Source organism: Erinaceus europaeus, chromosome 7 (assembly GCF_950295315.1).
Source record: "Erinaceus europaeus chromosome 7, mEriEur2.1, whole genome shotgun sequence".
NCBI classification, from domain to species: Eukaryota; Metazoa; Chordata; class Mammalia; order Eulipotyphla; family Erinaceidae; genus Erinaceus; species Erinaceus europaeus.
Window position 1 is genome coordinate 108,155,761 of NC_080168.1, and position 27,116 is coordinate 108,182,876.

The 27,116-nt window shown below is 45.4% G+C and overlaps 1 protein-coding gene across 4 annotated transcripts; it reads right to left on the reverse strand.

Moving 5' to 3' along the window:
- Window positions 1–65: 65 nt before the first annotated feature.
- Window positions 66–27,034, reverse strand: DGKA (diacylglycerol kinase alpha). 4 transcript variants are annotated; one of them, XM_007533355.3, is made up of 24 exons: window positions 26,912–27,034; window positions 21,341–21,485; window positions 21,098–21,171; window positions 20,427–20,559; window positions 19,338–19,412; window positions 18,822–18,871; window positions 18,383–18,457; window positions 18,089–18,208; window positions 17,861–17,975; window positions 16,621–16,709; window positions 16,380–16,499; window positions 16,096–16,194; window positions 15,801–15,884; window positions 15,483–15,556; window positions 15,250–15,324; window positions 14,229–14,314; window positions 14,048–14,137; window positions 3,299–3,459; window positions 2,217–2,281; window positions 1,885–1,975; window positions 1,410–1,608; window positions 1,194–1,314; window positions 954–1,014; window positions 66–409 (listed from the first exon to the last, which is right to left on the reverse strand). In XM_007533355.3, exons 2-24 carry the CDS (start codon window positions 21,402–21,404, stop codon window positions 326–328), a joined length of 2,205 nt encoding a protein of 734 aa, XP_007533417.1. In that variant the 5' UTR covers window positions 21,405–21,485; window positions 26,912–27,034; the 3' UTR covers window positions 66–325. The 4 variants fall into 4 exon arrangements, with proteins under 4 accessions (XP_007533417.1, XP_060051158.1, XP_060051159.1 ...); XM_060195175.1 differs by lacking the exon at window positions 26,912–27,034 and adding an exon at window positions 21,899–22,004; XM_060195176.1 differs by lacking the exons at window positions 21,098–21,171; window positions 21,341–21,485 and having other exon boundaries at window positions 26,912–26,965.
- Between the last annotated feature and the right edge of the window lie 82 nt (window positions 27,035–27,116).

Below are 27,116 nucleotides of genomic sequence, written 5' to 3' on the forward strand. Positions count from 1 at the left end.
GAATCTATGTCATTTAAGGAAGAAAGGTATAAAGGAAAGAGGTACCACTTAACAGATACCCAGTGGAGAAAAAAAAGTCATTTTATTAGATGAGGCACTTTCAATGGATGTGTCTGTGGGGTATGTGTATATGTGTGTGTTTGTGTATATGTGTGTATGCATGGGAACTCTGTGGAGGTGGTGCAGGATAATAAATACTATGAGGGTGAAGGAACACTCCCCTGATTGGCAGGAGGGTGTGGCAGCAATATACAGAGCCTTGGGAGTAGCGTCCAAGAATGAAGAGGTGGATTCAAGACTGGCATGGAGATGGAAGGTATTCCCCTCAGCACAAGAAGCCAAAGAAATTGGAGGATCGTGGAGGTGGGCCCATTAACATGGGCATCTGGTTCTTGTGGGTGATCTTGATCTGGAAGGGAAGGGATGTGTTTCAGAGGTTTGAACTGCAACTTTGGGCTTGCAGCAGAGATTTTTGGGGAAGTTTTGTGCGATTTTTGTGGCTTGAGAAGTATCACAAGAAATTATATAGTGGATAAAGCACTAGACTCTCAAATATGAGGTCCTGAGTTCAATCCCTGGCATTGCATGTGCTAGAGTGATGCTCTGGTTCTTTCTCTCTCATTAATAAATGAGATGATCTTTAAAAAAAACAAAAAACCTGGGGCAGTGGGTAGATAGCATAATGGTTATGCAAAGAGACTCTCATGCCTGAGACTCCAGTGTCCCAGGTTCAATCCCTCACACCACCATCAGCCAGAGCTGAGCAGTGCTCTGGTTTAAAAAAAAAAAAAAAAATCTGTGGAGTTCAGGTTGGGTTTCGAGGGACTTAGGCACACTAAGAGGCTGAGGTTGGGAGGGATGGTACCCAGTGGGAGTTCAGGTCTCAGGAGTAATTGAGGAATCTGTGGCATAGAGACTTGGGTTCACTTTTAGGCAGGTTAAGGGGTACTCACGGTACAAGGCGTCTGCATCCAGGGCTCCCCATCAATTTGCATGGGCAGGGTTTTCGTGGTGCTGAGGAGGCCAAGGCAGGATAGTGATGTCTTTACTGACTAAACAGCAAAGTTCTCATCTTTTAGGTTAACTTTGTTACTAGTGAAGGCCTAGCACAGCTGCTTCCCACCCTTCTTGTGACCCTCTGATCTCCTAGCCTCAGTTCCTTCCCTTACAGCCCCTAGCAATGGTTTCCTTACTGAAAAGTGATCTCAGCACACTTGGCCAGCCGATGTCCAGCATTCTTGAGCTTTGTATAGATCTGCCCCATCTCGATGGCACCTTCCAGCCCTACTACTTCTAGACGCTTGTCACTTAAGTCTGGAAGATAGGTTTTGCAGAAATAGGGCTCCATCAGAAAGAGTGGGACCCCCTCTTTGCCCCACCTCCTCAGCTCACTTCCTCACTCCTCTTACCTGGCACACAGGTTTTCAAGATGTCGGGGTCAGTGATGAGTTTAGCGGTAGCACCTAAGGCCTGGTTGATGCCATGAATGTCCCCTTGAGGCCTCTTGGTATCACCCCAGAGGTTGGAACCACCGTGTGTACTTGGGATATTCAGCACTGCAATGCCTTCTAGGGACAGGTTACTGAGATCCAGAGGTTTACCACAGATCTGAGAGGGAACAGTACAAATCCTTACCTCACCACACAACCTGGACAGGAACCACCCCTCCACCAGGTGACAAACAGGAAGGTCACAATCTGGAGATTTGCAGGATATGAAGAGAGGAACTGCTATGTCTTGAGAATTTGAGAAATCAAGATTGGAAAGGTGACAGGTAAATGCATGAGCTCAAGAATATGGGAAGTTCCTGGCTAAAGCCTCTGTAGGAAGCAACCAAAAAATAAGAAGCAAACAGGAAATATGGTTGGGCTTCCTCACACCCACCTCAACTTTCAAAGACTCTTCCAGCCTTTTGCATGTTGAGAAGATGGATTCAGATGTGGCAAACTCGAAGTACCAGAGCTTGTTCTTCATTCTGTGCAGCCCCAACACAAGGCCCAGTAGGGAGGGGACAAGTTACACTGTGCTGGTGGGTGGGGTAAGTGACAGTGAATTTCTTGACTCCCACGGGGGTATAGGGTAGCTTTGGTTGTGAGGTTTTCTGAAAGTGTCACTGCCCATCTAAGTGCTCTGAATCAAACTCAGTCAGAGCCAGGATCCCGCCATTGTGTGTGCCCACTTCCGCCTCCCGAGGCCTGGTGTATGGGTCCCCTCACCTGCTGTTGAACTTCTCAGGGTATTTCTCTCGCATTATGTGGAACCGGTGAGCTATTGAGGCATCCTGGGGAGTTCAGAGCATGTAAAATCAGTAAACTTTCTCAGCACAAAGTTCTCTTTTTAATTGCCACTAGGGTTATTGTTAGGGCTTGGTGCCTGCACTACAAATCCTCTCCTCCTGGCACCCATCCCCACCTTGTTTTTTTTTTTTTTTTTTTTTAATAGACACAAATTGAGAAGAGAGAAGGAGATAGGGAGAGAGACACCTGCATCACTGCTTCATCACTTGTGAAGCTTCTCCCCTACAGGTGGGGACCAGAGGCTTGAATCTAGGCTCTTGCTCATGGTAGCATGTTTGCTCAACTGGATGTGCCACTACTCGGTCTTTTTGTTGTTGTTGTTGTTATTGTTTGTTAACCATTATTTATTGTGACCTGGGAGGTGGCACAGTGGATAAAATGTTGGGCTCACAAACATGAGGTCCCGAGTCTGATTCTCGGCACTGCATGTTCAAGAGTAATGTTCCGGTTCCCCACCCTCTTCCCTTTCTCTCCTTTTCTCTAATAAATCAGTTAGTCTTTAAATATTAAAAATAGGGGGACCAGGCAGTGGCACACTGGTTAAGCATACAGATCACAGTGTACAAGGATCCAGGTTCAAGCCTCCAGTCCCCACCTGCAGGTGGAAAGCTTCACAAGTGGTGAAGTAGGGATGCAGGTGTCTCTTTTTTTCTCTCTCTCTCCCTCCCCTTTTAATTTTTCTCTGTCTCTATCCAATTATAAATCAATAGATAAAATTAAAATAGGGTGGGAGAAGCTGCATAATTGTTATGCAAAATAATTTCATGCCTGAGGCTCTGAGCTCCCAGGTTCAATCTCCAACACCTCCATCAGCTAGAGCTGAGCAGTGTTGTGGTTTTAATAATGTTCTTTTCTTACAACCTTTGTGCTTTATACCCTCAACCCCCCATTTCCCTGTACCAAGCCACTCCTTAATCTCTACCTTCCTTTTCTGTCCTCTTCAGTCTCTGTCTACTTAACTTCCACTTCCTCTCTCCCACCCGAGACCCCATTCCACTGACCACACCAATGGAGAAGTAATTATTGATGATATGAAAGGGAACTGGGTCACTTTTTTCTTCAGTTTCTTGTGGGATCACCTCCAGGGACCATCGATCCATATATACCACCTTGCTCATCTCCAGATCCTTCAGGATTTTCCCCAAATTTTGTCCCTCATACCCTAGGGATGAAAGAAAAGATAGGTTAGTATTGAGCCCTGGGCCACAGAGGAGTCTCCTCTCAGCTCGCTCCACAAATTCCCACTTACTGCAGCCCTTTCCAGTGTGTGCCAGTGAAAGGGCAGGATGTGCAGCCATAGCTCCCTTTTTTTTTTTTTTTAATTTATCTATTTTCCCTTTTTGTTGCCCTTGTTGCATAGTTCCCTTTTTAAAAATATGGTATCAGAGATAATTGAGCTCAGAGTTTTATAAGCATCCTAACATTGAGCCTCCCCCTTTCCCCCGAGAGAAAGAGAGAGACAGAGAAAGGAGAGAGAAAGGGATAAAGGGAGAGAGAGAGAGAGGAAGGGGGAAAAGCAAGCACTACTTTGCCAGTCATTTCCCCATCCATGAAGGTCTCTTTATTGCTCTCATGTGGTGCTGGGGATCAAACCCAGGACCTCATGCATGCAAGGCAAGTGTTTTACCACTGAGTTACTTCCTTGTCTTCTAATGATAGAGGCAGAAAGAGAGAGTAAAATTGATCAGGGCTAGGTGGTGGTGCATCCAGTTAAGCGCACACAGTACTAAGCACACAGACCTGGGTTGGAACACCTCCGCCCACCTGGGGGGGAGGCACTGAAGAGCTGGTCTTCAGGTGTCTTTCTCCCTCTTTCTCACTCCTTCCCCTCTCAATTTCTCTCTGTTCCATCAAATCAAACAAAAAATTATCACAAGCACTAAAGTTTCCTTCAATGTGGCTGGGGCAGAACTCAAACCTGGGTTATGCACATGGCAAAGCAGTATATTATCCAAGTGAGTGATTTTGCTAGACCATAATGAACCAATTAAAAAAAAGAAAAGTGTGTGGGGGGCGGCTAGGGAGATAGCATAATGGTTACGCAAAAGACTTTCATGTCTGAGGCTCTGAGGTCCAAGGTTTAATCCCCAGCCCCACCAGAAGCCAGAGTTGAGCAGTGCTCTGGTTTTTGTCTTTTTCTGTATTCTTCTCTCTCATTAAAATAAAATAAAATGGAGGCTGGGAGGTAGGCAGCGGGTTAAGCACACGTGGCACAAAGCTCAAGGACTGGGTGTAAGGATCCCTGTTTGAGCCCCCGGCTCCCCACCTGCAGGGGGTCGCTTCACAGGCCATGATGCAGGTCTGCAAGTGTCTATCTCTCCTCCTCTCTGTCTTCCCCTCCTCTCTCCATTTCTCTGTCCTATCCAACAACAATGACAGCAATAACAACAATAATAGTAACAACAACAATAAACAATAAGGGCAACAAAAGGGAAAAAATGGCCTCCAGGAGCAGTGGATTTGCAGGCATTGAGCCCCAGCAATAACCCTAGAGGTAAAATAAAATAAAATATCTTTTAAAAATTTATTTTAAAACATTTTATTTATTTATGAGAAAGACAGGAAGAGAGAGAGAAAGAACCAGACATCACTCTGGTACATGTGCTGCTAGGGATTGAACTTGGGACCTTATGCTTGAGAGTCTAATGCTTTTTCTACTGCATCACGACCCAGACCATCAGATATCTCCCTCTCTCCATCTCTATCTTTAAAAAACATTTTTTATTATCTTTATTTACTTATTGGATAGAGACAGTCAGAAATCGAGAGGGAAGGGTAGGATAGAGAGAGTGAGAGACAGAGAGACACCTGCAGCCCTGCCTCACTATTTGTGCAAAGCGCAAGGACCAGCATAAGGATCCTGGTTTGAGCCCCCCCCCCCACCTGCAGGGCAGTCGCTTCACAGGCGGTGAAGCAGGTCTGTAGGTGTCTTTCTCTTCCCCTTCTCTCTCCATTTCTCTCTGTCCTATCCAAGAACGCTGACATCAATAACAACAAATAATAACTACAACAATAAAACAAGGGCAACAAAAGGGAATAAATAAATAAATAAATAAATAAATATTTAAAAAAAAGACTAACATCCCTAACATTCAAAAAATGTGTGCAAATCAATAGTGGACTGAGGAGATGGCATAATGGTTATGCAAAGACTTTCATTTCTGATGCTCTAACATCTCAGGTTCAATTCCCAGCATGACCATAAACCAAAGGTCAACAGTAAGTAAGTACTCTGGTTAAAAAAGAAAAAAAAAAAAAAGGGAGGTAGTGCAGCTAGTTAAGCACAGGTGATGCAAAGCGCAAGGACCGGAGTAAGGATCCCTGTTCGGAACCCTGGCTCCCCACCTGTAGGGTAGTCGCTTCACAAGCGGTGTCTTTCTTTTCCTCTCTGTCTTCCCCTCCTCTCTCCATTTCTCTCTGTCCTATCCAACAACAACGACATCAATAATAACTACAACAAGGACAACAAAAGGGCATAAATAAATATTAAAAATATATTTTAAAAAATTAAAAATATATATTTAAAAAATTCAATAGGGAAGTGGGAAACAGATGGAGAGAGAAAAGAGAGGCAACTGAAACTGCTTCGTCACTCATGAAGCTTTCCCTCTACAGGTAGGGACTAGGGACTTGAATTTGGATTATTTTTTCTTCTTTTTTTTGCCACATGCACTTAACCTGCTGCTCTACCACCCGGCTTCCTTTTTTGCTTCTTTTTTTTAATCTGCCTCCAGGGTTATTGCTGGGGCCCAGTGCCTGCACTATAAAGCCACTGCTCCTGGAGGCTTTTTTTTTTCCTTCCCTTTTTTGTTGCCCTTGTTGTTTATCATTGTTGTTGCTTTTTTATTATTATTGTTGTTGCTGTTGTTGTTGGATAGGACAGAGAGAGATCCAGAGAGGAGGGGAAGACAGAGAGGGGAAGAGAAAGATAGACAGACACCTGCAGACCTGCTTCACCACTTGTGAAGTGACCCCCTGCAGGTGGGGAGCCGGGGTCTTGAACTGGGATCCTTGCACAGGTCATTGTGCTTTACTCCACGTGCGCTTAACTCACTGTGCTACCGCCCAGCCCCCTGAATTTGGATTCTTATGCATTATAATGTATCTGCTCTACCTAGTGCATCACTGCCTGTCTCCTCTACCTTTTCTGTTTTCTTTTTTTCTAAAGATTACTTTTTTAATTTTATTTTTTAATTAACTAATTATTTTTTGATTTCTTTATTGGGGGATTAATGTTTTACGGTCAACAGTAAATACAATAGTTTGTACATGCATAACATTTCCCAGTTTTCCATATAACAATACAACCCCCACTAGGTCCTCTGTCATCCTTTTCCAGGACCTGTACTCTCCCCCCCAACCCACACTAGAGTCTTTTACTTTGGTGCACTACACCAACTCCAGTTCAGGTTCTACTTGTAATTAACTACTTATTTATTTATTTATTTAATGATATATAGAGAGAAATCATAGTATACTCATCTGGCTTATGATGGTGCTTCAGAATGAACCTGGGAAGTTGGGAGTCTCAGGCATTAAAGTCTTTTTGCATAACCATTATTCTGTCTCCCCAGTCTGGGGAAATAATTTTATAGAAACACAGAAGAGGGGGCTGGGTGGTGGCTCACCCGGTTGAGCGCACACATTACAGTGTGCAAGGACCCAGGTTGAAGCCCCTCGTCCCCACCTGCAGGGGGGAAGCTTCACGAGTGGTGATGTAGTGCTGCAGGTATCTCTCTGTCTCTTTCTCTCTTTCTCAATATCTCCCCTTTTCTCTCAATTTCTGGCTGTCTCTATAAAATAAATAAAGACAAAAAAAACTTATTTAAAAAAAAGAAACACAGAAGAAACAGAAAGGTGGGGGCCAGGCAGTGACACACCTGGTTAAGTGCCCACATTACAGTGTTCAAGGTCCCAGGTTCAAATCCCTGCTCCCCATTTGCAGGTGGAAAGCTTCACGAGTGGTGAAGTAGGGCTGCAGGTATCTCTCTGTCTCTCTTGCTCTCTCTCTCTCCCCTCCCCTTTTGGTTTCTGGCTATCTCTATTCAATAAATAAATAAGTAAATATAATAATAATTAAAAAAAGAAACAGAAAGGTCAAGGTGCATCTTAAAGATGCCACATATTATCAATAATTAAAAATGAGTAAATTGCGGAGTTCTGCACCAAAGTAAAGAACTCAGGGGTGGGGCGGTGTTCAAGTCCTGGAACATGATGGCAGGGGAGGACCTAGTTGGGGGGTTAAAGTGTTAGGTGGAAAACTGAGAAATGTTACATATGTACCAACTACTGTGTTTTAGTGTACACTATAAACCATTAATCTTCTCAAAAGAAGAAGAAGAATGAAAAAAAGAGTAAATTAAAACAATTTTTGGAGGGCTAGACCTGAGGAGGGTGTCTGACTTGCCTTGTGGCCCAGTTTTGAGGCCTAGAATCATATGGGAGGTGCCTTTTCACTGAAGGAAGCTCTGGTGCTGTGGTGTCTCTCTTTCTCTCTGTCTTTCTAGATGAATAAAAAAGTTTTCTGAAGGGGGTTGGGAGCTTGCACAGCAGGTTAAGTGCACATGGTGCAAAATGCAGGGACTGGCGCTAGGATCCTGATTCCAGCCTCGGCTCCCCATCTGCAGGGGGGTCGCTTCACAAGGGGTGAAGCAGATCTGCAGATGTCTGTCTTTCTCCCCCCCGCCCCCGTCTCCCCTCCTCTCTCAGTTTCTCTCTTTCCTATCCAACAGCAATGGCAACAATGACAGTAACGACAGGAATAAGGGCAACAAAATGGAAAAAATGGCCTCTAGAAGCAGTGGATTCGTAGCGCAGGCACTGAGCCCCATTGATAACGCTAGGGAAAAAAAGTTTCCTGAAAAAGTTAAATGTTCACACATGTGTGGTCCAGGAGGTGGCGCAATGGATAAAGCATTGGACTCTCAAGCATGAGGTTCTGAGTTCAATCCCTGGCAGCACATATATCAGAGTGATGTCTGGTTCTTTTTCTCTCTCCTCCTATAGTTCTCATTAATAAATAAATAAATAAAATCTTTTAAAAATGTTCACATATGTGAGCCTTAAATTATGAAGAAAAATTTTTTCCTAGGGAAACTAACAGACAGGGCTGGGCATGTGCATGACCCAGGTTCTTTGCTATGTGAATGACCAGGTTTTAGCCTGACTCCCCCCTCTCTACCTCCCCAGCACTGAAGAAAGCTTCACTTCTCTCTCTCCCCCTCTTTCTGTCTCTTTCTAAACAAAACTAATAAAGGATGCATTCATTAAAAAAAAGAGAAACTGACAGAAATGGATGTACAAGGATATTTGTTGAATTACTCTCTCAAATGGCAAGATAATGGAAATAATCTAATAATAATAAATAAATGTCCACTACTAGGGAAAGGTTACATAAATTACAGCAAATTCATGCCAGAAAAGACTGCACAGTTAGAATACTGAATGAGATCTATGGGGGGAGGGAGCAGGGAGACAGTATAATGGCTATACAAAAGACTTTCATGTTTGAGGCTCTGAAGACCTGGGTTTATGGTCCCATCATAAACCAGAGCTAAGCAATGCTCTAGTTAGAAGAAGGAAGAAGAGGAGGAGAAGAAGGAGGAATATAATGATAACCTTTTTTAAAAAATATTTATTCCCTTTTGTTGCCCTTGTTGTTGTATTGTTGTAGTTATTATTGATGTAGTTGTTGTTGGATAGGACAGAGAAATGGAGAGAGGAGGCGAAGACAGAGAGAGGGAGAGAAAGACACCTGCAGACCTGCTTCACCGCTTGTGAAGCGACTCCCCTGCAGGTGGGGAGCCAGTGGCTTGAATCGGGATCCTTACACCGGTCCTTGCTTTGTGCCACCTGTGCTTAACTCCCGATAACTTTTTTTTTTTTTTATCTCCAGGGTTATCGCTGGGGCTCGGTGCCTGCACTATGAATCCACTGCTCCTGGAGGCTATTTTTTCCCTTTCGTCGCCCTTGTTGTTTATCATTGTTGTTACTATTATTGTTGTTATTGCTGTCATAGTTGTTGGATAGGACAGAGACAAATGGAGAGAGGACAGGAAGACAGAGAGGGGGAGAGAAAAGATAGACACCAACAGGGAGTCGGGCTGTAGCGCAGCGGGTTAAGCGCAGGTGGCGCGAAGCACAAGGACCGGCATAAGGATCCCGGTTCGAGCCCCGGCTCCCCACCTGCAGGGGAGTCTTCACAGGTGGTGAAGCAGGTCTGCAGGTGTCTATCTTTCTCTCCTCTTCTCTGTCTTCCCCTCCTCTCTCCATTTCTCTCTGTCCTATCCAACAACAACAACAACAATAATAACAACAACAACAAAAAAAACAGCAAGGGCAACAAAAGGGAATAAATAAAATAAATATTAAAAAAAAAAAAAGATAGACACCCACAGACCTGCATCACCACCTGTGAAGCGACCCCCTGCAGGTGGGGAGCCAGGGGCTCAAACAGGGATCCTTATGCGGGTCCTTGTGCTTAACTCACTGCGCTACTGCCCGGCTCCCCATGATAACCTTTTCTGTTTGTTTGTTTTTGTTTTTGCCTCCAGGGTTATTGCTGGGGCTTGGTGCCTGCACCACAAATCCACTGCTCCTGGAGGCTTTTTTCCCCCTTTTGTTGCCCTTGTTGTTTTATCATTGTTGTGGTTATTATTATTCTTGTCATTGATGTCATTGTTGTTGGATAGGAGAGAAATGGAGAAAAGATGGGAAGAGACGGGGAAAGACAGACACCTGCAGATCTGCTTCACTGCCTGTGAAGTGATCTCCCTGCAGGTGGGGAGCCGGGGGCTCCAACCAGCATCCTTACTCCAGTCCTTGCACTTCACACCTTGTGCGCTTAACCTACTGCACTACTGCCTGACCCCTGATAACCATTTTTTTAAAAAATTTTTTTATATTTATTTATTTATCTTCCCTTTTGTTGCCCTTGTTGTTTTTCATTATTGTTGTAGTTATTATTGTTATTGATGTTGTCATTGTTGGATAGGACAGAGAGAAATGGAGAGAGGAGGGGAAGACAGAGAGGGGAAAAGAAAGACAGACACCTGCAGACCTGCTTCACCGCCTGTGAAGCGACTCCCCTTGCAGGTGGGGAGCCAGGGGCTCGAACCGGGATCCTTATGCCGGTCCTTGTGCTTTGCGCCACATGCGCTTAACCCGCTACGCCACCGCCCGACTCCCCTGATAACCATTTTTAACAAATTTTTGTTGCAATATAATAAGCTCAGTGTTTAAATACATACTAGCATGTTTCTATGGGGGGAAAAACATGGAGGAATAGATTCTAAAACTAGGGATAATAGCGCAGTTTCACTTTCTTCATATGCATATCTGAAATTTTAAATTTTTAAAAAATTACAAATATGTTTCTTTTTTATAATCATGAAGAAAAAATAAAAATAAGTCTACTTCCCCATATTCAATTGAATGTTCAACCCACTATAATTTGCCCTTTTACCAGAGCACCTTGCTGAAAGTCTTTTGGCAAAGATTGACAATGATCCTGCCAAAACCAACAGCAATATCATCATCCTCTCTTTCTCTCTCTCTCTCCCTCCCTCCTTCCCTTTCTCCCTCTTGACTTATTTACTAACATGACAGAAACAAGAAAAGAGAGAGAGAACCAGAATATCTCTGAGAACCAGAGTTCATTCTAGAACAGGTGATGCCAGGGGTCAAACTCAAAATCTCATGATTTTAATTTTTGGCACCAGGGTTGTCACTGGGACTTGGTGCCTGACAAGAACTCCACTACTCCTATTTGTCTTTTTTCTTTGATAGAGGGTGAAAGACCTCTAGAGAGGAGGCTGGATGGCTGGATGGCAATGTACCTGACTAAGTGTACATGTTACCATGCACAAGGACCCTGGTTCCACCTGCAGGGGAAAGCTTCTCGAGTGGTGAAGCAAATACTGAAAGTGTCTCTGCTTCTTCCCCTCTCTATCTCTTCCAACCCTCTCAGTTTCTCTCTATGCTATCAAAGAAAAAGGAAAAATTAGTTTCCAGGAGTGGTGGATTTGCCATGACCCAGCAATAACCCTGGTGTGGGAAAAAGAGAGAGAGAGAGAGAGAGAAAAGGGGGGAAAAAAAGAGGGAGAGAGAGATAGAAGAAATAGACACTAGTAGCACTGCTTTACTGCTTATGAAGCTTCCCCCCATAGCTGTCTCTACCCAAAAAAAAATTTAAAACATCAGTTATAATGTGTATTCAGACATAGTTCAACTTTCTGAATATTTTCTGTATGGATAGAAAATTGTATTTTAGGGAGTTGGACGGTAGCGCAGCTGGTTAAACGCAGGTGGAGCAAAGTACAAGAACCGACGGAAGGATCCCCGTTCAAGCCCCTGGCTCCTCACCTGCAGGGGAGTCGCTTCACAAGTGGTGAAGAAAGTCTGCAGGTGTGTATCTTTCTTTCCCCCTCTCTGTCTTCCCCTCCTCTCTCCATTTCTCTCTGTCCTATCCAACAATGACAACATCAATAACAACAACAATAATAACTACAACAATAAAACAAGGGCAACAAAAGGGAACAAGTAAATAAACAAATAAATATGACAATTGTACTTTATACAAGCATTATATTTATGAATATATAATAATATTTAAATATTAAAATTTAAGTATAATAAAATAATATATATATATATATATATACACACACCTAGCTTTTCTTTTACTTTTTTTTTTACCAGTGCACTGCTCAGCTGTGGCTTATGGTGGTGCATGGGACTGAACCTGGGATCTGGGAACCTCAGGCAGGAGAGTCTGTTAGCATAACCGTTTGCTATCTACCCCCCCTTTAATTACTTTATGAGTTCAAGAGCTCCCTATCATTTAGGAAGTGCACAAATGCATTGGTGACTAGAAAAGATAACAGAGTGTTTGAACAGCAAGGAGTTTAGGGGATTGTGGTGAATCCAAGAATACATGACCCACTTCTTTGAAATAACCAAGTTCAGAAACATTCAGAACATGGCAACATAAACAATTCAATATAATACAAATCATTCTTATGCAGTTGCAGCTTTCCCACTCCAGCAGGATACAAACAAATCCCCCTCAGCAGAATAAAGTTAAAAAGCTCCACAGCACAACATTCTTGACCTACCATAATATAAATCCTGCTTAACTCAGCCCTTTGCCCCCCCAACCCCTCTCCCCATCTTCTTCACATTCCAATGTCCCAATCACAAGGAATGACTCACATGTTCTCGTATGCACCAACCACCACATTGTTTGGTGACTTCTCTGGCCTTACATGACTTTTTCCACCTAGAATGCTTTTCACTTTCCTTGGAAGCTCCTATTTGTAATCTATAGCAAGATCTCAGAGCTGGCCTCTGAAACTCAACCTGCCCCACACTGACCTCTTTATTTACCAATACTGTCCCAGAAACTCCTTTTCTTTGAAAGGAGAAAGAGACCAGAAATGGAAGTGAATGGTTTCTGATTAACTGGTAGAATGAATATATGAATCATGTTCAAGCTCCCTGCTAGCTCTAGCTCTATCATTCAGCATCTGGCTTCTCTCTCTCTCTCTCTCTCTCTCCCTCAGAGAGAGAGAGAGAGAGAGAGAGAGAGAGTGTGTGTGTGATTGTTAGGATTCACTATTGTCAGATTTTTTTTTTCACATAGAGAAAGAGGAGTGGGGGAGATAGCATAATGGTTACACAAACAGACTCTAATGCTGGAGGCTCCAGGGTCCCAGGTTCAATCCCCCACACCATCATAAGCCTGAGCTGAGTAGTGTTCTAGTAGAGAGAGAAGTGGGACCAAAACGTGGGTCATGTGTGTGGTAAAGCAGGCACCTGGCCAAGTGAGCTATCTTGCTGGCCCCTAACTTAGTTCAGATACAACTTTTATTATTTCCACTCTCCCCATTGTTCTAATACCCAAGTATTCCTTAACTCTCTGTGTTAGAAGGGTTGGTTGGAAAAAGTAGATTAGTTAGGTTTAAGGGAAGAAGACTATCACCCTTGACCTAGGGTCAGATTATGGTCCTTGATTTATCCAAAAATTCTTCTGGACAATTCACTTTGATATTCATATGTGATTCTCTTCTTCTCCAATTCTCTATCCAGACCAGATGCCTGCATTCTTTCCTATGCACCTTCTTCTTCCTATGCAATTTCCTTTATGCCTCAGGAAAACAATTATTTTTTGTAGTGCTGAAGCCTCAGCCATGCGGGATTTCATTATTGTGGGCTTCTTTTTCTTTTCTTTTTTTTTTAATTTTATTTATTTATTTAATATTTATTTTATTTATTTATTCCCTTTGCTGCCCTTGTTGTTTTATTGTTGTAGTTATTATTGTTGTTGTCATTGTTGGATAGGACAGAGAGAAATGGAGAGAGGAGGGGAAGACAGAGAGGAGGAGAGAAAGATAGACACCTGCAGACCTGCTTCACCGCCTGTGAAGCGACTCCCCTGCAGGTGGGGAGCCGGGGCTCAAACCGGGATCCTTATGCCAGTCCTTGTGCTTTGCGCCACCTGCGCTTAACCCGCTGTGCTACAGCCCGACTCCCGTGGGCTTCTTTTTCATTCAGATAGTGAGACAGAGAGAAAGAAACAGAGAGAGAGACTGAGAGACCAAGAGATCACAGTGCCAGAGCCTTCCCTGATAACAAGGCATGTTCCATGTGCTGCTGGGGCTTAAACTTGAGCTGTGTACATAGCAAGGCATGCAGCCTACCCTGTGAACTATCTTTCCAGCCCCATTGGGAAATAATTTCTAATCACTTACCTCCTCCCCACCTTAGGCAACGTGCCAGGTCATTTCCAGTGCCCAGGGGCAACACACCCACAGGAGGTAAAACAGGCAAGTTAGCTTTGTCTAGGGAGGCAAGTGAGGAAATGGACAGAGAGAGTTAGCTCTGGAAGGTCACTGCTCCAATTCCCTGCCTGCAGCCTCCCCCGTCACTGACCAATGGTTTCTAGAATCCAGCCAACTGTGCCATCTCCACCACACACCAAAACTCGGCAATCAGGAACCTCTCTGAAGAATCTGAGCCTGGGACACAGTGAGAGGGGAAATGAGGAAGGCTGTTGTGACAGCATCAAGGCTACCCAATTCCTAGATAGGTTAACTGCTTCTTGTGTCTAATTCTTAATGACCCTCTTTTGCTTTGTCAAAAGGTTTGTGCTTTGAGCTGGGGAGACAGCATAATAGTTATGCAAAAGGCTTTCATGCCTGAGGTCCCAAGATCTCAGGTTCAATTCCCAGTATCACCATAAGCAATGTTTTGGTTTTTCTCTCTGTCTCTTCCTCTCATTAACATAAAACAAATAAAAATATATTTTTAAAAAAGCCTTGGGGGTCCGGGCGGTAGTGCAGCGGGTTAAGCGCACATGGCACCAAGCACAAGGACAGGTGTAAGGATCCTGGTTCGAGCGCCCGGTTCCCCAGCTGCAGGGGAGTCGCTTCACAGGCGGTGAAGCAGGTCTGCAGGTGTCTATCTTTCTCTCACCCTCTCTGTCTTCCCCTCCTCTCTCCATTTCTCTCTGTCCTATCCAACAACGAATGACATCAACAATAACAATAATAATCACAACAAGGCTGCAACAACAAGGGCAACAAAAGGGGGAAAAATGGCCTCCAGGAGCAGTGGATACATGGTGCAGGCACTGAGCCCCAGAAATAACCCTGGAGGCAAAAAAAAAAAAGCCTTGAGTTTCTATTACAGGCAGAGAAGAGGGTACTGGGGAAAGTTATAACTGCTCTCATTGATTGCGATGAAGCTGGTGTCTCCATTCTTTGAGATGACAAGCTAGAGAACATGTGGTGAGGATACCCAGTGGCCCATGGAGAAGATGCATTATGAATTCTGTTTTCTTGGGCTCCCCTATCACTCATATCCCCATGGACACATTTTCTGCTTTCTTCTAATAAACCCAGAGGGCCAGACACACACAAACACTGTGACACAGCCCCAGACTTACACTCACCCTGGCTCAGGACCATCCTTTGTGAGGTTAAACACCTGTCGAGGGTTTAGTAGATACTGGAATTTCCAAAGCACCCTGTGTGAGGGAAAGGAAAGCTTGTGGCAAGACATGGATTTGCTGTACCCCATCCTCTCAATATTCTCCCCAAGATGTTTCTCTTCCATCCACATAGATGCCCAACTTCTGCCAGTTCACCCTTTCCATTTTAAAAGGCCTGCTACATCTCTCCTCACCTCTCTCCTTGCTTTCCTCCACTCTTTGGGTTGACAAAGACCAGAAGTGGGTGGGTATTAGGAACAGGATCGATCTGCGGTGGGAGAGGAAGACAAGTATAAAGAGACCAAGATTTTTTTTTTTTTTTTTTTAGAGTTAAGGTTGGTTCTGAAGAACAAGGACAGAAGGCTAGCATTCTCCCAAATACTCTTCCACTTCCCAGCCAGGGTGGGACTTCTAAAAATCAGGTACCATCCCCCAGGCTCCCCACTTTATTCTTGCCCACAAAGCAAAGAAAACCCAGCCTCTACCACAAAGTCTATGTCTCAGCTTTATACCCTCATAGCCTCAAATGTGGTCCAACTTAAATCATCCACGGGCTTCAGGCTTGTTTTGCTAGATTTACGGTCCTTCCCAGAGACCTAGGAAGAAAGGAAGCAGAGGAATGAAAAACTAGATTATATGTCATCTTCCAAACAGATGAGAATCAGACTTGAATCTAGAAAGTACAGGTTCTCTATTCTAAATGAGTGTGTGTGTGTGTGTGTGTGTGTGTGTGTGTGTGTGTGTGTGTGTGTGTTTAAACTGGAGAAACATTTCTGGACCCTCCCAGCCACTGTCTGATGGTCTTACCAGGACACTGGGATAGATGGATGATGGAGGCAGAATATGGTCACGGAGCAGCCCACAGTCACACTCCTGGCCCACAGCTGGTAGGCAGTCGTCATGAATCTGAAAAACAAGGTAGACATGGAGAGATCATGGAGGGAGCCCCACCACTTCTTGATATGGGGCAATGGTAGTGGAAAGAGTCTTGGGAGCAGGAGCTACTGTGCCCTAGGAACCTAGCTGAGGGAAGACAGATGAGGATGGCACTGCTCTAAACTACAGCCAGGAGGGGCAGCTCCCCAGCTTACCTCTAGGTGGCACCACACACAATGCAGTCCCACCAGACTGTGGTAGATTCGGATCTTTTTCTGACAACGGTCACATCGCCCAGACTCACAGCCTCCTCTCACCCACACATGTGATTGCACCTTGGGTAGGAAGACAACCTCTAGTCTGAGAGGGCCTGATCAGATACTGGAGGGAGGGCTGAGGGCAATAATGGGCAAGAGCCAGGGCCAGTGGTGATAGGGTAGGCATGGGGTTACTCACACCAATGTCCTTCCGAGACTTGGCATAGGTGCTGACTTCACAGGGCTGGGCCTTCATGGCACACTGGTCATGGACAACGTACTTACAGACTGGGTGAGAGGGAAGTGGGAGTGAGTCTTAGCTGCAGCCCCTCCCCCTTTTCTCCTTACCTGTCACTGAAACAAGGCAAATAACCAACCCTTTGCTGTGAGGGTGTAATAAATAATCAAAGCTTGGGGTAATGTCCCAGGGGGTGGTACAGTGGATAAAACATTCAATTTTCAGGACTGGGGAGATAGCATAATGATTATGCAAAAAGACTTTCAGTGGTCCAGGAAGTGGCACAGTAGATAAAACATTAGACTCTCAAGCATGAGGTCCTGAGTTCAGTCTCCAGCAGCACATGTACCAGAGTGATATCTGGTTCTTTCTCATTAATAAATAAATAAAATCTTTAACAAAACAAAACAAAAAATCTTTCATGCCTGAGGTACCAAGGGCCCAGGTTCAATACTCAGCACCACCATAAGCCAGAGCTAAGCAGTTAGTGATCTGGCAAAAAAAAAAAAAAAAAAAAAAAAGGGGGCCAGGTGGTAGTACACCTGGTTGAGTGCATATGTTACAGTGTGCAAGGACCCAGGTTTGAGCCACTGGTTCCCTCCAGCAGGGAGAAAGCTTTGCAAGTGATGAAGTAGGACTGTGGGTATCTCTCTGTCTCTCTCCCTCTCTATCTCTCCCTTCCCTCTTGATTTCTGACTGTCTCTATCCAATAAATAAATAAATATAATTAAAAAAAACTCTCAAGCATGAGGTCCTGAGAATCCAGTGCTTCATCCACTTTATACCTTCCAGACAGCAATAAATGATTTTTTTTTTCTTTCACCAGAGCAATGCTCAACTCTGGCTTATGGTGGTGCTAGGGATTGAACCTGGGACCTTGGAGCCTCAGGCAAAAAGACTTTTCTAGAATCAATTTACTCTTCCAACACTGACTCATTTTCAGTTCAGAACATTAAGGCTTAACAAAAAGTCATGTGAGTGCCTAGAGCAGCTAGAGTACTGAATTTAAGAAGCATAAGGTCCCGAGTTAAATCCCTAGCATCACATGCGCCAGAGTGATACTCTGGTTCTCTCTCTATAATGAATAAATAAACAAACAGTTCAAGATCCAAATCCACCCAGGTTTAAGTTCAGATGGCCAGTATCCCACATAAAACTGGATCACCCCTCTGCTTCCACAGTCCCAGTTGCCTTTACTCACTGTTACAGCTCAGCCCCTGTTTCCCGAGGCCAATGCTTGATTCACACAGGTTACAATAGACAGGTCGCGGGAACCTCCTGGGTCTCCACATATGCTGTCCATTGTCCTTCAGGGTCTGGGAGAGCACAGTGGTTTCTAGGGCGTGTCTAAACATTTAGAGGGTCAACCTCTGGCAAGTACCACCCATGGCAGTTGTCTCTCCCACCCTCACAAGACTCTTCCACTCACCATTTCCAGACCCAGCAATACTAGCAGTGGCACTGTAGTGGCCCCAGCCCGGAGCCACTCGGCTAGGGACACAGAGCCGCTACCATCGTAGTCAATCTCTTTCATCATCTTCTGAAGAATCTGAGCAGACAAAAGGGCTGTTGGTGGCGATTTTTGTGTGAGTGGTACCTCAAATTTGACATCTCCCCACTATCCCTGGGGACACCATGCCCAATCAACCTAACCAAAAGGAACCAGGGTGCCTGCCAGAGTTGGGACAAGGTACAAGTGGATATGCAAAAAGGACTGCCTTACCGGCTTCAGCTCAGACACATCCCAATCCATATATTCAGCCACTCGCATCATTTGTATGATGATTTTGTCCACTTCCTGGGGACCAAGAGGGTAAGAGCCACAGCCACATCCCATTTCATTAGCCCCATCCAAACTCTTCTCTAGAGATCAGGCTTCCTGGGTTCCATCCCCAGACCCACCTCTCATTCTCAGGTGCCTCTGCCAAGTAAATATTTGTCTATGTGTATTCGTATGTTTGCAAAGCAGCCCCCAATTCATGTCTCCAGCCTCTTGTTTTAGGCGTCAAGAACTTGGGACCCACTCCCAAGTTTAGTCCTAGAGGACCCAACTTCTCCCTCTAGTTTCCTCTGCTTCAAAAGTCCCTGGAAGAATTGGGACAAGAGGGCACAGGCAAATGCACCCACACTCCCTTGCCCAGTGCACAGGTCCCTCAACTCACTGAGCTGTCCAGGATCCCATTTCTGTCCGTGTCGTACAGCTTGAAGGTGACTGTGAAGTGTTTGGGGGAGGAGGTAGGGTCAGTTTTTCAAAGATACCCCAAGAATTCACAACAGAACACAGGGAAAACAAGGAGAAACCTTTTAGAAGAAGAGCCCAGAGGTTAGGGATGGAACTAAGAAAAGAAGCAAAAAGGAAGAGGAAACAGGCTTGAATTCCAGCCTCAGTGAGTCTAATAGAGGAGGCAGCACACATTTCCCACATCCCAAGAACACCCACAAGAGAATGTACAAGACACAGAACTAGGGGGCAACAGTGTGTAGCACTAGGTATAAGGAGTCTGGGGAAGCAGAGAAAAGCGGCTGTTTCTCTGGCCCCATCTTTTTCTGGCTCTTTAAGCCTTCTGGATTCTGAAAACGTGAGAGTACAAAGGCTGAGGAATAGCCTTTCTCCCTTCACTATATAACCCCATTACTAGACGCCCCCCCCCCCACATTCAGTTTAGAAAACAACTCACATTCTAGCTTGTCTTCTGGCTTGCCTCCCTCCAGAAGGGAAAAGTAGCAGGAGACATCACTGAGACACACCACATCTGCTTACAAAAAGGACAGCAGAGCTGAGATTAGGATTCCTACTCTGACTCTTCTCTTTCCTTAAAAAAAATAAATAAATAAATTTAATGTATTTTCTTCAACTCCTTTCTTTTCTTTTCTTTTTTTCTTTCTTTCTTTTTTTTTTTTTTTTGTCTCCAGGGTTATTGCTGGGGCCTGGTGCCTGCACTTGGTGCTCAGTGCTTCTGTGACCATTTTTTTCAATTTTTTTGGATGGGACAGAGAGAAATTGAGAGGGGAGGAGAAGATATAGAGGGGGAGAGAAGATAGACACCTGCAGACCTGCTTCAACGTTTGTAAAGCCACCCCCCTGCCAGTGGGGAGCAGGGTTCAAAATGGGATCCTTTTGCTGGCCCAGCCCCCTTGATTTCTTTTTTTTCTTTTGCCACCAAAGTTATTGCCAGGGCCCAGGGCCTTCATAGCTCCACTTTTACCAGCAGTTTTTTTTTTTTTTTTTTATAATAGAGGATGAGAGACAGAGAGAGATAGGGAGAGAAAAACAGAGAGATAGGGAAAGAGAAAGATACCTGCAGCACTACTCCACTGCTTGTGAAGCTTCCTCACTGCCGGTGGGAACTAGCGACTTGAACCCACATCCTCATCCTCATGTATGGTAACGTATAGTTTATAGGGTGAGTCAACACCCAGCCTCTCCTTTGACTTTAATACCCTCCAGCTCCTATATCTCTCCCACTCTCTCCCAACTTTTTCTCCAACACCCCAAAATGTGACTCAATTCAACTCTTGCCCCCAAACCCACACTAATATGACTTTTCTTCTGGAAAAATCTAGTCCCACCAACATAACTATACTTTCATTTTAAAAGAGTTACTTCATTTGTTTCATATGAAATAGAGTTTTACATGAGAGATCAAGAAAGAGAGATGCCAGAGCACCATCTGGTATATATGGTGCCAGGCACTGAACTGGGAGCCCCCAAACATGTAAATCCCATGCTTTACCAGCTGAACTGTTTCCCTGGCACAATACCATACCTTTTCCCAAAGTTTTTTCCTCGCAGTAACCGGTCTGGAAGGACTGAAACAGTGCCATGCTTAGGTGACTGGGAACATTATCCATTTCCAGGTAGATTTTCAGGAATTGCTGGAATCCCTCGTACCCAATGGCCTAAGATGACAGCATGCATTACCCTGTGGTGTTCAGGACTCTGGGAATCAGGAGTAATGGGGACAATGACAATATGTACTGAACTAAGAAGCATCCAAATCAGGAGTATAGTTTCTTGGGTCAAGTCCTGAGTTAATAGAAGTTCTTGCTTTGAGTGTGAGGTTCTGAGTTAAATAGCTGGCATCGCATGTGCCAGAATGGTGCTCTGGTTCTCTACCCATCATTAATAAATACAAATACATATATTTTTAAAGAGACACATTTAAAATGTTCCCCCCATATCTTTATTTATCTACAGGTTTTAGCCTCAGGCAGGAAAGTGTTTTTGCATAACAATTATGCTGTCTCCCCAGCCCTTAAGAAGTTATTGCTAAATAACCTAAAGCAATAGCTGCAGTGACAATGGGTGTTGGAAATTCTAGGGGGAGGAGAGTAAGAGGTGGACATAGAATAAGCCTTGGAAATTGGGGAACCCAATGGAGTTGCAAAAATAAAAACAGGAGTTGTTCAAGAAGAGGGTTTCTCAGCTGCCACTCACATCTCCTTGGATATAGTCAGCCATGCTGCCTTCCTCGAAGAACTTTAGGACATCACTGACCTTTTGGGTGGAGTCTAGAGTTTGAGGAGAGTGAGAGAGTATTAGTCAGGCCACAGGCTAGCCTCAGGAACTGGCTGACTCAAGAGCACTGGGGAAACCAGGGGGCTTGGGAGTGGTGGTGAGGAAGAAGAGAGATTATCTGGGGTGAGGTCTGCAGAACTGAAGGCTGAGAGGAAGACTCACATTCCATGTATTTTTGAAGCTGGGCAAAATCATTGGGGCTAATTAGGCCCCTCTCCTTGGACATGGTTCCTTTTCTCTTACGGGCTGTAGTAAAGGCAGTTTGGTAGAAGTAGGTCCGGCGCCTGGATGACCACTTATATCTGGACTGGAGGGAGATGGTGAAAGCATAGGGTGGTTGGAAGAGCCAACTTCTATCTACTCTCTTCATCCTCCATCTCCACCATTATTGTTCTTTCCATGTCCCTACTCTGAGACCTACTCAGAGTAGGTCTCTTCCCTACTCTGCCTTTATGGCTCCCTGATAGCGTCTGTCCTGTTTCTATTTCTTTGACTCATCTCTGACTTTCCTTCATTTCTGGATCCTTCCCCAACTCTGATTTCTTCTTCTATTCAGTCGTGATTCATTTCGCCCACCCTCACCTCTCGGGTGCCTCCCTCCCTGCCCCGCCCCCTCCACACACATCTCACCTTTCTAGTCTGTGTCTTTCTGAATGTCCCTTCCGGGTTTCTACCACTGCTCCCCTAATAGCTGCAGGCTCATCCTGCTCTCCCTCCTACCTGGGACACCTGAGACCTGGTGATCCTGGTAGTTTTCACTGAGTTGCGGGCACGCCTCCCAGGCCATGACCCCATCTTGCTCCGCCTCCAGCCTCTGTTCCCAGCCTGGGCTCAGCCACCCACCCCCAGAGCCACCCACGCCCGCCCTGCAACGACCTCTAGCGCTTCTGACGCGAGACACAGAACCAGCTCTGGCGGGGTCCCGAAGCACTGCCCCCTGCCCCGCCTGCGTTCTGCAAGGCTTTACTGGGCAAGAGGTGGGGAAGCTGAGGAGATGAGGGGAGAAGACTGAAAGACTTCTTGAAAGAAGACTGAAAAGACTCTTGAGCATCTGATCTTGCTTTCCCACTCACAAGAAGGTTGAACTGCATGCGGGAATGACGATGCAGGAGTCTTCTTTCTACATTAGCTGAGTTTAGGGAGACTCAACTTTCAGCTTTGGGACCCTGGGGCCAAGGAGGACCCATCACTTGGATAATGCTGATCATGGGCCCAGGCACTAAGTCCCAGGTGGCAAAGGGCAACTTGCTTTGAGGATTCGGCAGTACAGTATGCTATAGTTTGGGAGTCAAACAGAACTAGGGTTAGACACATCTGGGTTTCATTCTCAGCTCTGATAACCACTGTGCCACTTGGTTAGATTATCTAAAATGAGAAGAATTGTGGTCTGGGAGGTGGTGTAGTGGATAAAGCATTGGATTCTCAACCATGAGGTCCTGAGTTCGATCCCCGGCAGCATATATACCAGAGTAATGTCTGGTTCTTTCTCTCCTCCTATCTTTCTCATGAATAAATAAGTTCTTTTTTTAAAAAAAAATAATAAAATGAGTAGAATGATCTCCATCTGTCCAGTTGTGATGATTAAGTAAACATTTATTTATTGAGAAAGGAGGGAAAGATAGGGAGGGGAAGAGAGATAAAAGAGAGACCTGTAGCATTCTTTCACTGCTCATGAAGCCCTTACTTCCATCCCCATTGGTGGGAACCAGAGGCTTAAACTCTGGTCCCTGATCACTATAATGTGTATGTTCACCCAGCTGAGCCACCACCATTGTTTTACTTACATTAAGTAAAATAATGTAAGAAAAGTATCTAGCAGAACACTTGACCTACAAGGTTATTTCTGTGTTAACGAAGTTGAATCCCATGAGATAGGAAATCATTGATTTAACCTTTCTACTGATGAAGAAACTGGAGGCTGTGGTTTCCCAAGGCAGCTGATAAGTGTAGGAGCCAAATCTCTAACCCAAGAACCTCAGGGCAAGGCCTCTGTCTGATTCTCTATCTGCCTCTTGTTCTGTTCTCTTTGCATACTGTCTTCTCATCTCATTACCCTCCTTTTTGTTTCTCAAGTACACTAAGTTCTCCCCTGCTGTGGCCTTACTGTTCTGGCTGCCCGGAACAACCTTCCCCACTTTTGGCAGAGCTGGCTTTCTACCTAAGCTGAAAGGTCAGCCCCTCCAGGAAACCTTCCTCATACTTCTGTCCCCAGTGTAGCCCTCCACTTAACTTATCACAAGTGGAAATTCTCTTGCTAATGTATTTGCTTCTTTGTTTTCTGTTTGCCTTATCCCAACAAAACAAAATGCTAAATTACATAAAGGACAAGGACTTCTTTTTTAAAAAAAAATTTTATTTTAATTTTTTAAATATTTATTTCCTTTTTGTTGCCCTTGTTGTTTTTATTGTTGTTGTTACTGATGTCATCGTAGTTGGATAGAACAGAGAGAAATGGAGAGATGAGAGGAAGACATAGAGGAAGAGAGAAAGATAGACACCTGCAGACCTGCTTCACCTCCTGTGAAGCAACTCCCCTGCGGGTGTGGAGCCAGGGGCTCAAACTGGGATCCTCACACTGGTCCTTGCACTTCGTGCCACGTGTGCTTAACCCGCTGCGCTACCACCCGACTCCCAAGATAAGGACTTTTAAGTATTGTTCACTACTATACCTAAAACAGTATCCAGCAGGTAGTAGCTGCTCCATATTGATTATACAACTGGTTAGATATAAAGATAAGGAGTCATTTGGGGGAAGAGGGTATTAATCTAGATATGGTTAAATGGGATGTTAGTGTTAACCTTGACAGTCTGGGGATTATGAAACAATTTGGAGCACACATAGCAGGTCCTAAATAAATATTTAAGTGAAAGAATGACATACACACACACAAAACACACTTATTAAAGTGGTCCAGGGGGCCGGGTTGTGGTGCGTCTGGTTAAGTGTACATGTTAGAATGCACAAGGACCCAAGTTTGAACCCCTGTCCCCACCTGCAGGGGAAAAGCGTTTCAAATGGTGAAGCAGTGTGGCAGGTGACTCTGTCTCTCTTCCTCTCTGTCTCCCCCTTCACTCTTGATTTCTGTCTGTCTCTATCCGATAAAGATAATAATAAAAAAATTAAGTGGTCCACTCAATCTTACCTTTCTGTCTCTGTCTCTGACCTCTCTATCTTTTTTTTTCCTCCCAGAGCACTGCTCAGTGCTGGTTTATGGTGATATGGGGGATTGAACCTGAGACTTCTGAGCCTGAGGCATGAGAGTCTCTTTGCATGACCATTATGCTATCTTCCCCTGCCCTCTCTGACTGCTCTGTCCATTTACTTAGGGCTTCCTGGATCAGGGTCAAGGAGGCAGTTAAGACCTACAAGAATTTCCTTTCCATGGCACAACAACCTTCTCTGTTGCCTCTGCGCTTAGGACATCTCTGCTGCCCACTGCCATGTAATATATCATTCCTCTGTTGTGAGTTCTCTGGGAATATCTGCAAGATGGTTCTGGGACACTGATATTCTGGAGAAAGGACTCCACCCATCTGGCCCTTTTCAGTGACTATAATCCAACTTCTGCCAGCAGATCTGATGAATATATAATGGTCTTATGGCTAATGGGGCCTGTATGGCTTAATTAGTCCCTCTGATTGCTCCTGGGGATTCTTAGATGTCTCCAAGGTTCTAGGAAATGGAATCTGAGAGAAAGAGACAGGGAGAGAGCAGACAAGGGGCAACAAACAGAGAGAGTACAGGATAGTTCTGTCTCTCTGTTCACAATGGCTCTTCCTACCCTGTTCCCCAGGTCTTTAGTACATAATAGAGATGGACAGAATGGGCTTGTGAATTAGCTAGGCTTGTGAATTAGTTAGGGTCTTACATCTTGAGTGAGTTATATTTCATTTCCTTGAGCCTGTTTCTCCATCAGTAAAGTGGATATCTAGAGAAGTCAGTCACAATGTGGAGATTAAATAAGGTAATAGAGGCAATACAATAGTGAACAGAGAAAAACACCTTTTTTTTTTTAAACCAGCCATTATCATTATTAATATAAGGGTGGTACATAGAGAAACAGATGTCAAGATGGGGGTGGGGGAGGGAGATATGCCAGGGAGGCATAAATTCTAGGGACTGTTAGTAGGAATGAGGATCACTCATTCTCAAACAGAAGAGTAGTATCAGATTCCTGCACTATGCCTCTGCCTCTGCCTCTGCCTCTGCCTCTGGGAGGGTGATGAGGTGACTAGGAACTATACTATTAGGGTCTGAGGACACCCTGGAGCTGAAACCTTGGGCACAAGGATTCCTAAAATCTTTTCAGTGGTTCTCCTGTCTTCTCTCATTGAAAGGCTGGCTGCCCCCTGTTACTGAAAGACAGCAAACCGCAGGCTTCTGGGACAGTAAAGATCTGGAACAAGTCCAGTTTTATGCTCCAGCTCCATCCCAACCCTGAGGCTATAACCTGGGCTAGCCCAGGCGAAAGCCAGGGCTGAGAGGGTGGGGTCTGCTTGCCTGTCTGCCAGCTATTTGTGACTCACCCTTCCCTTCCCCTCTGGTTTCACTGCCTGGCCCCATCAATCTGGGGGAGAAAGTAGGTTGACTTGGGGGCAGAGAAGCCTAGAACATCATCCAAGCTGGGAGGCACCAGCTCTCATATTTTACAGAGGAAACAGACCCAGAGACAGAGCAAAAGCAACTCTCTCAAGGTCATAACCAGACTGTAAGCATGCTCTTTGTTCATTCCATAAAATTTTTGTGCCTATGGATGTCTAGATCTTGTTTTAAAAATCATATGCCAAAGTTACTGACACCCAAAAGATAAATATGACTTCCAAAGTCAGTGCTAACATTGAAAGTTTCACTTTGACATTCACTGCTCACACTCTAAGTCATCTAAGTTTCCCATTACTCAAGAACCAGCTATGCCCCCAGAACACTCAGGCTGACCCAGCAAACCCCCAGGGGCAGGCCCAGGCCTGATTACCTGGATTTCTGAATCCTTTAGCCACAACAGGGCCTGCATTATCCTCTATTCCAGGGAGGAAGTAGGGAGGGTCCATTCTTCCCTGTCTATCCATCCCAATGTCAGTGCAGCCTGACACGGAATTAGTTGGCTTGAAGCCTCTAAATTTGTTAAGCAACCCCCACCCTTCCAACACTGCAGATGGCAGTGCTGCTTGATTAAGGGTGGTGTTTGTGTTTGTGGGTGAGTGGAGAGTGTCACTGTGTAGTACAAGAGGAAGTTGCTATGTTGGCATGGTTGTTCTGTGGCTGAGGAGATGCCCAGTAATATTTCCATTCCTTCCTCAGCAAAGCTCATCTCCCCCCATTTAAAGGTGCAAAGTGGGATTCAGACCCAGATAGTTTCTGAAACTTCCCAGTGACAGGTGAGAAAGGATAGGGCTGGGAAGTTGGGGACCAGGCGGCCAGACAAGAACCCTTCTACACTCGTGCAGTGCTGCGGACTTCCTTCCCACCCGGGTCCGGAGGAGCCCAGCTTCACCCTTTTGAGTGAGGTGGGGCCGAAGGGGTAGGAGGGCGTCGTCTCTGTGGCTCTGGCCCAGTCCTCGTGCTGCCCCCGCCTCCCCCCAAACCCTTCTAGCTCCCCACTCCAGCTGTCACGCTTCCTCCTTCTCGGCCCAGCCTCTCTGTCCCAGCCCGCCAGGCGTTCCTGCCCGCCGCCCCCTCCCCTCCTGCTCCCGTGGGTGGGAGTGTTGGGGGCTGGGGGCCCGCGGGGTCTCTACCTTGCCTGCGAGGGCGCGCGGTGGGAGCAGGAGCGCCGGCGCGGGAGCTGGAGCCCGAGCTGGGCTGGAGGGGACGGGCCTGGCAGACGCAGCCTCGGTGGGGCCGCCCCCGCTACTGACGACAGAGCTGCCCGCCCCCCCACCCGGGACTGCCCGCCCGCGCCCGCTCTGGGCGCCCCAACTCGCGCCCAACACCCGGGATCTG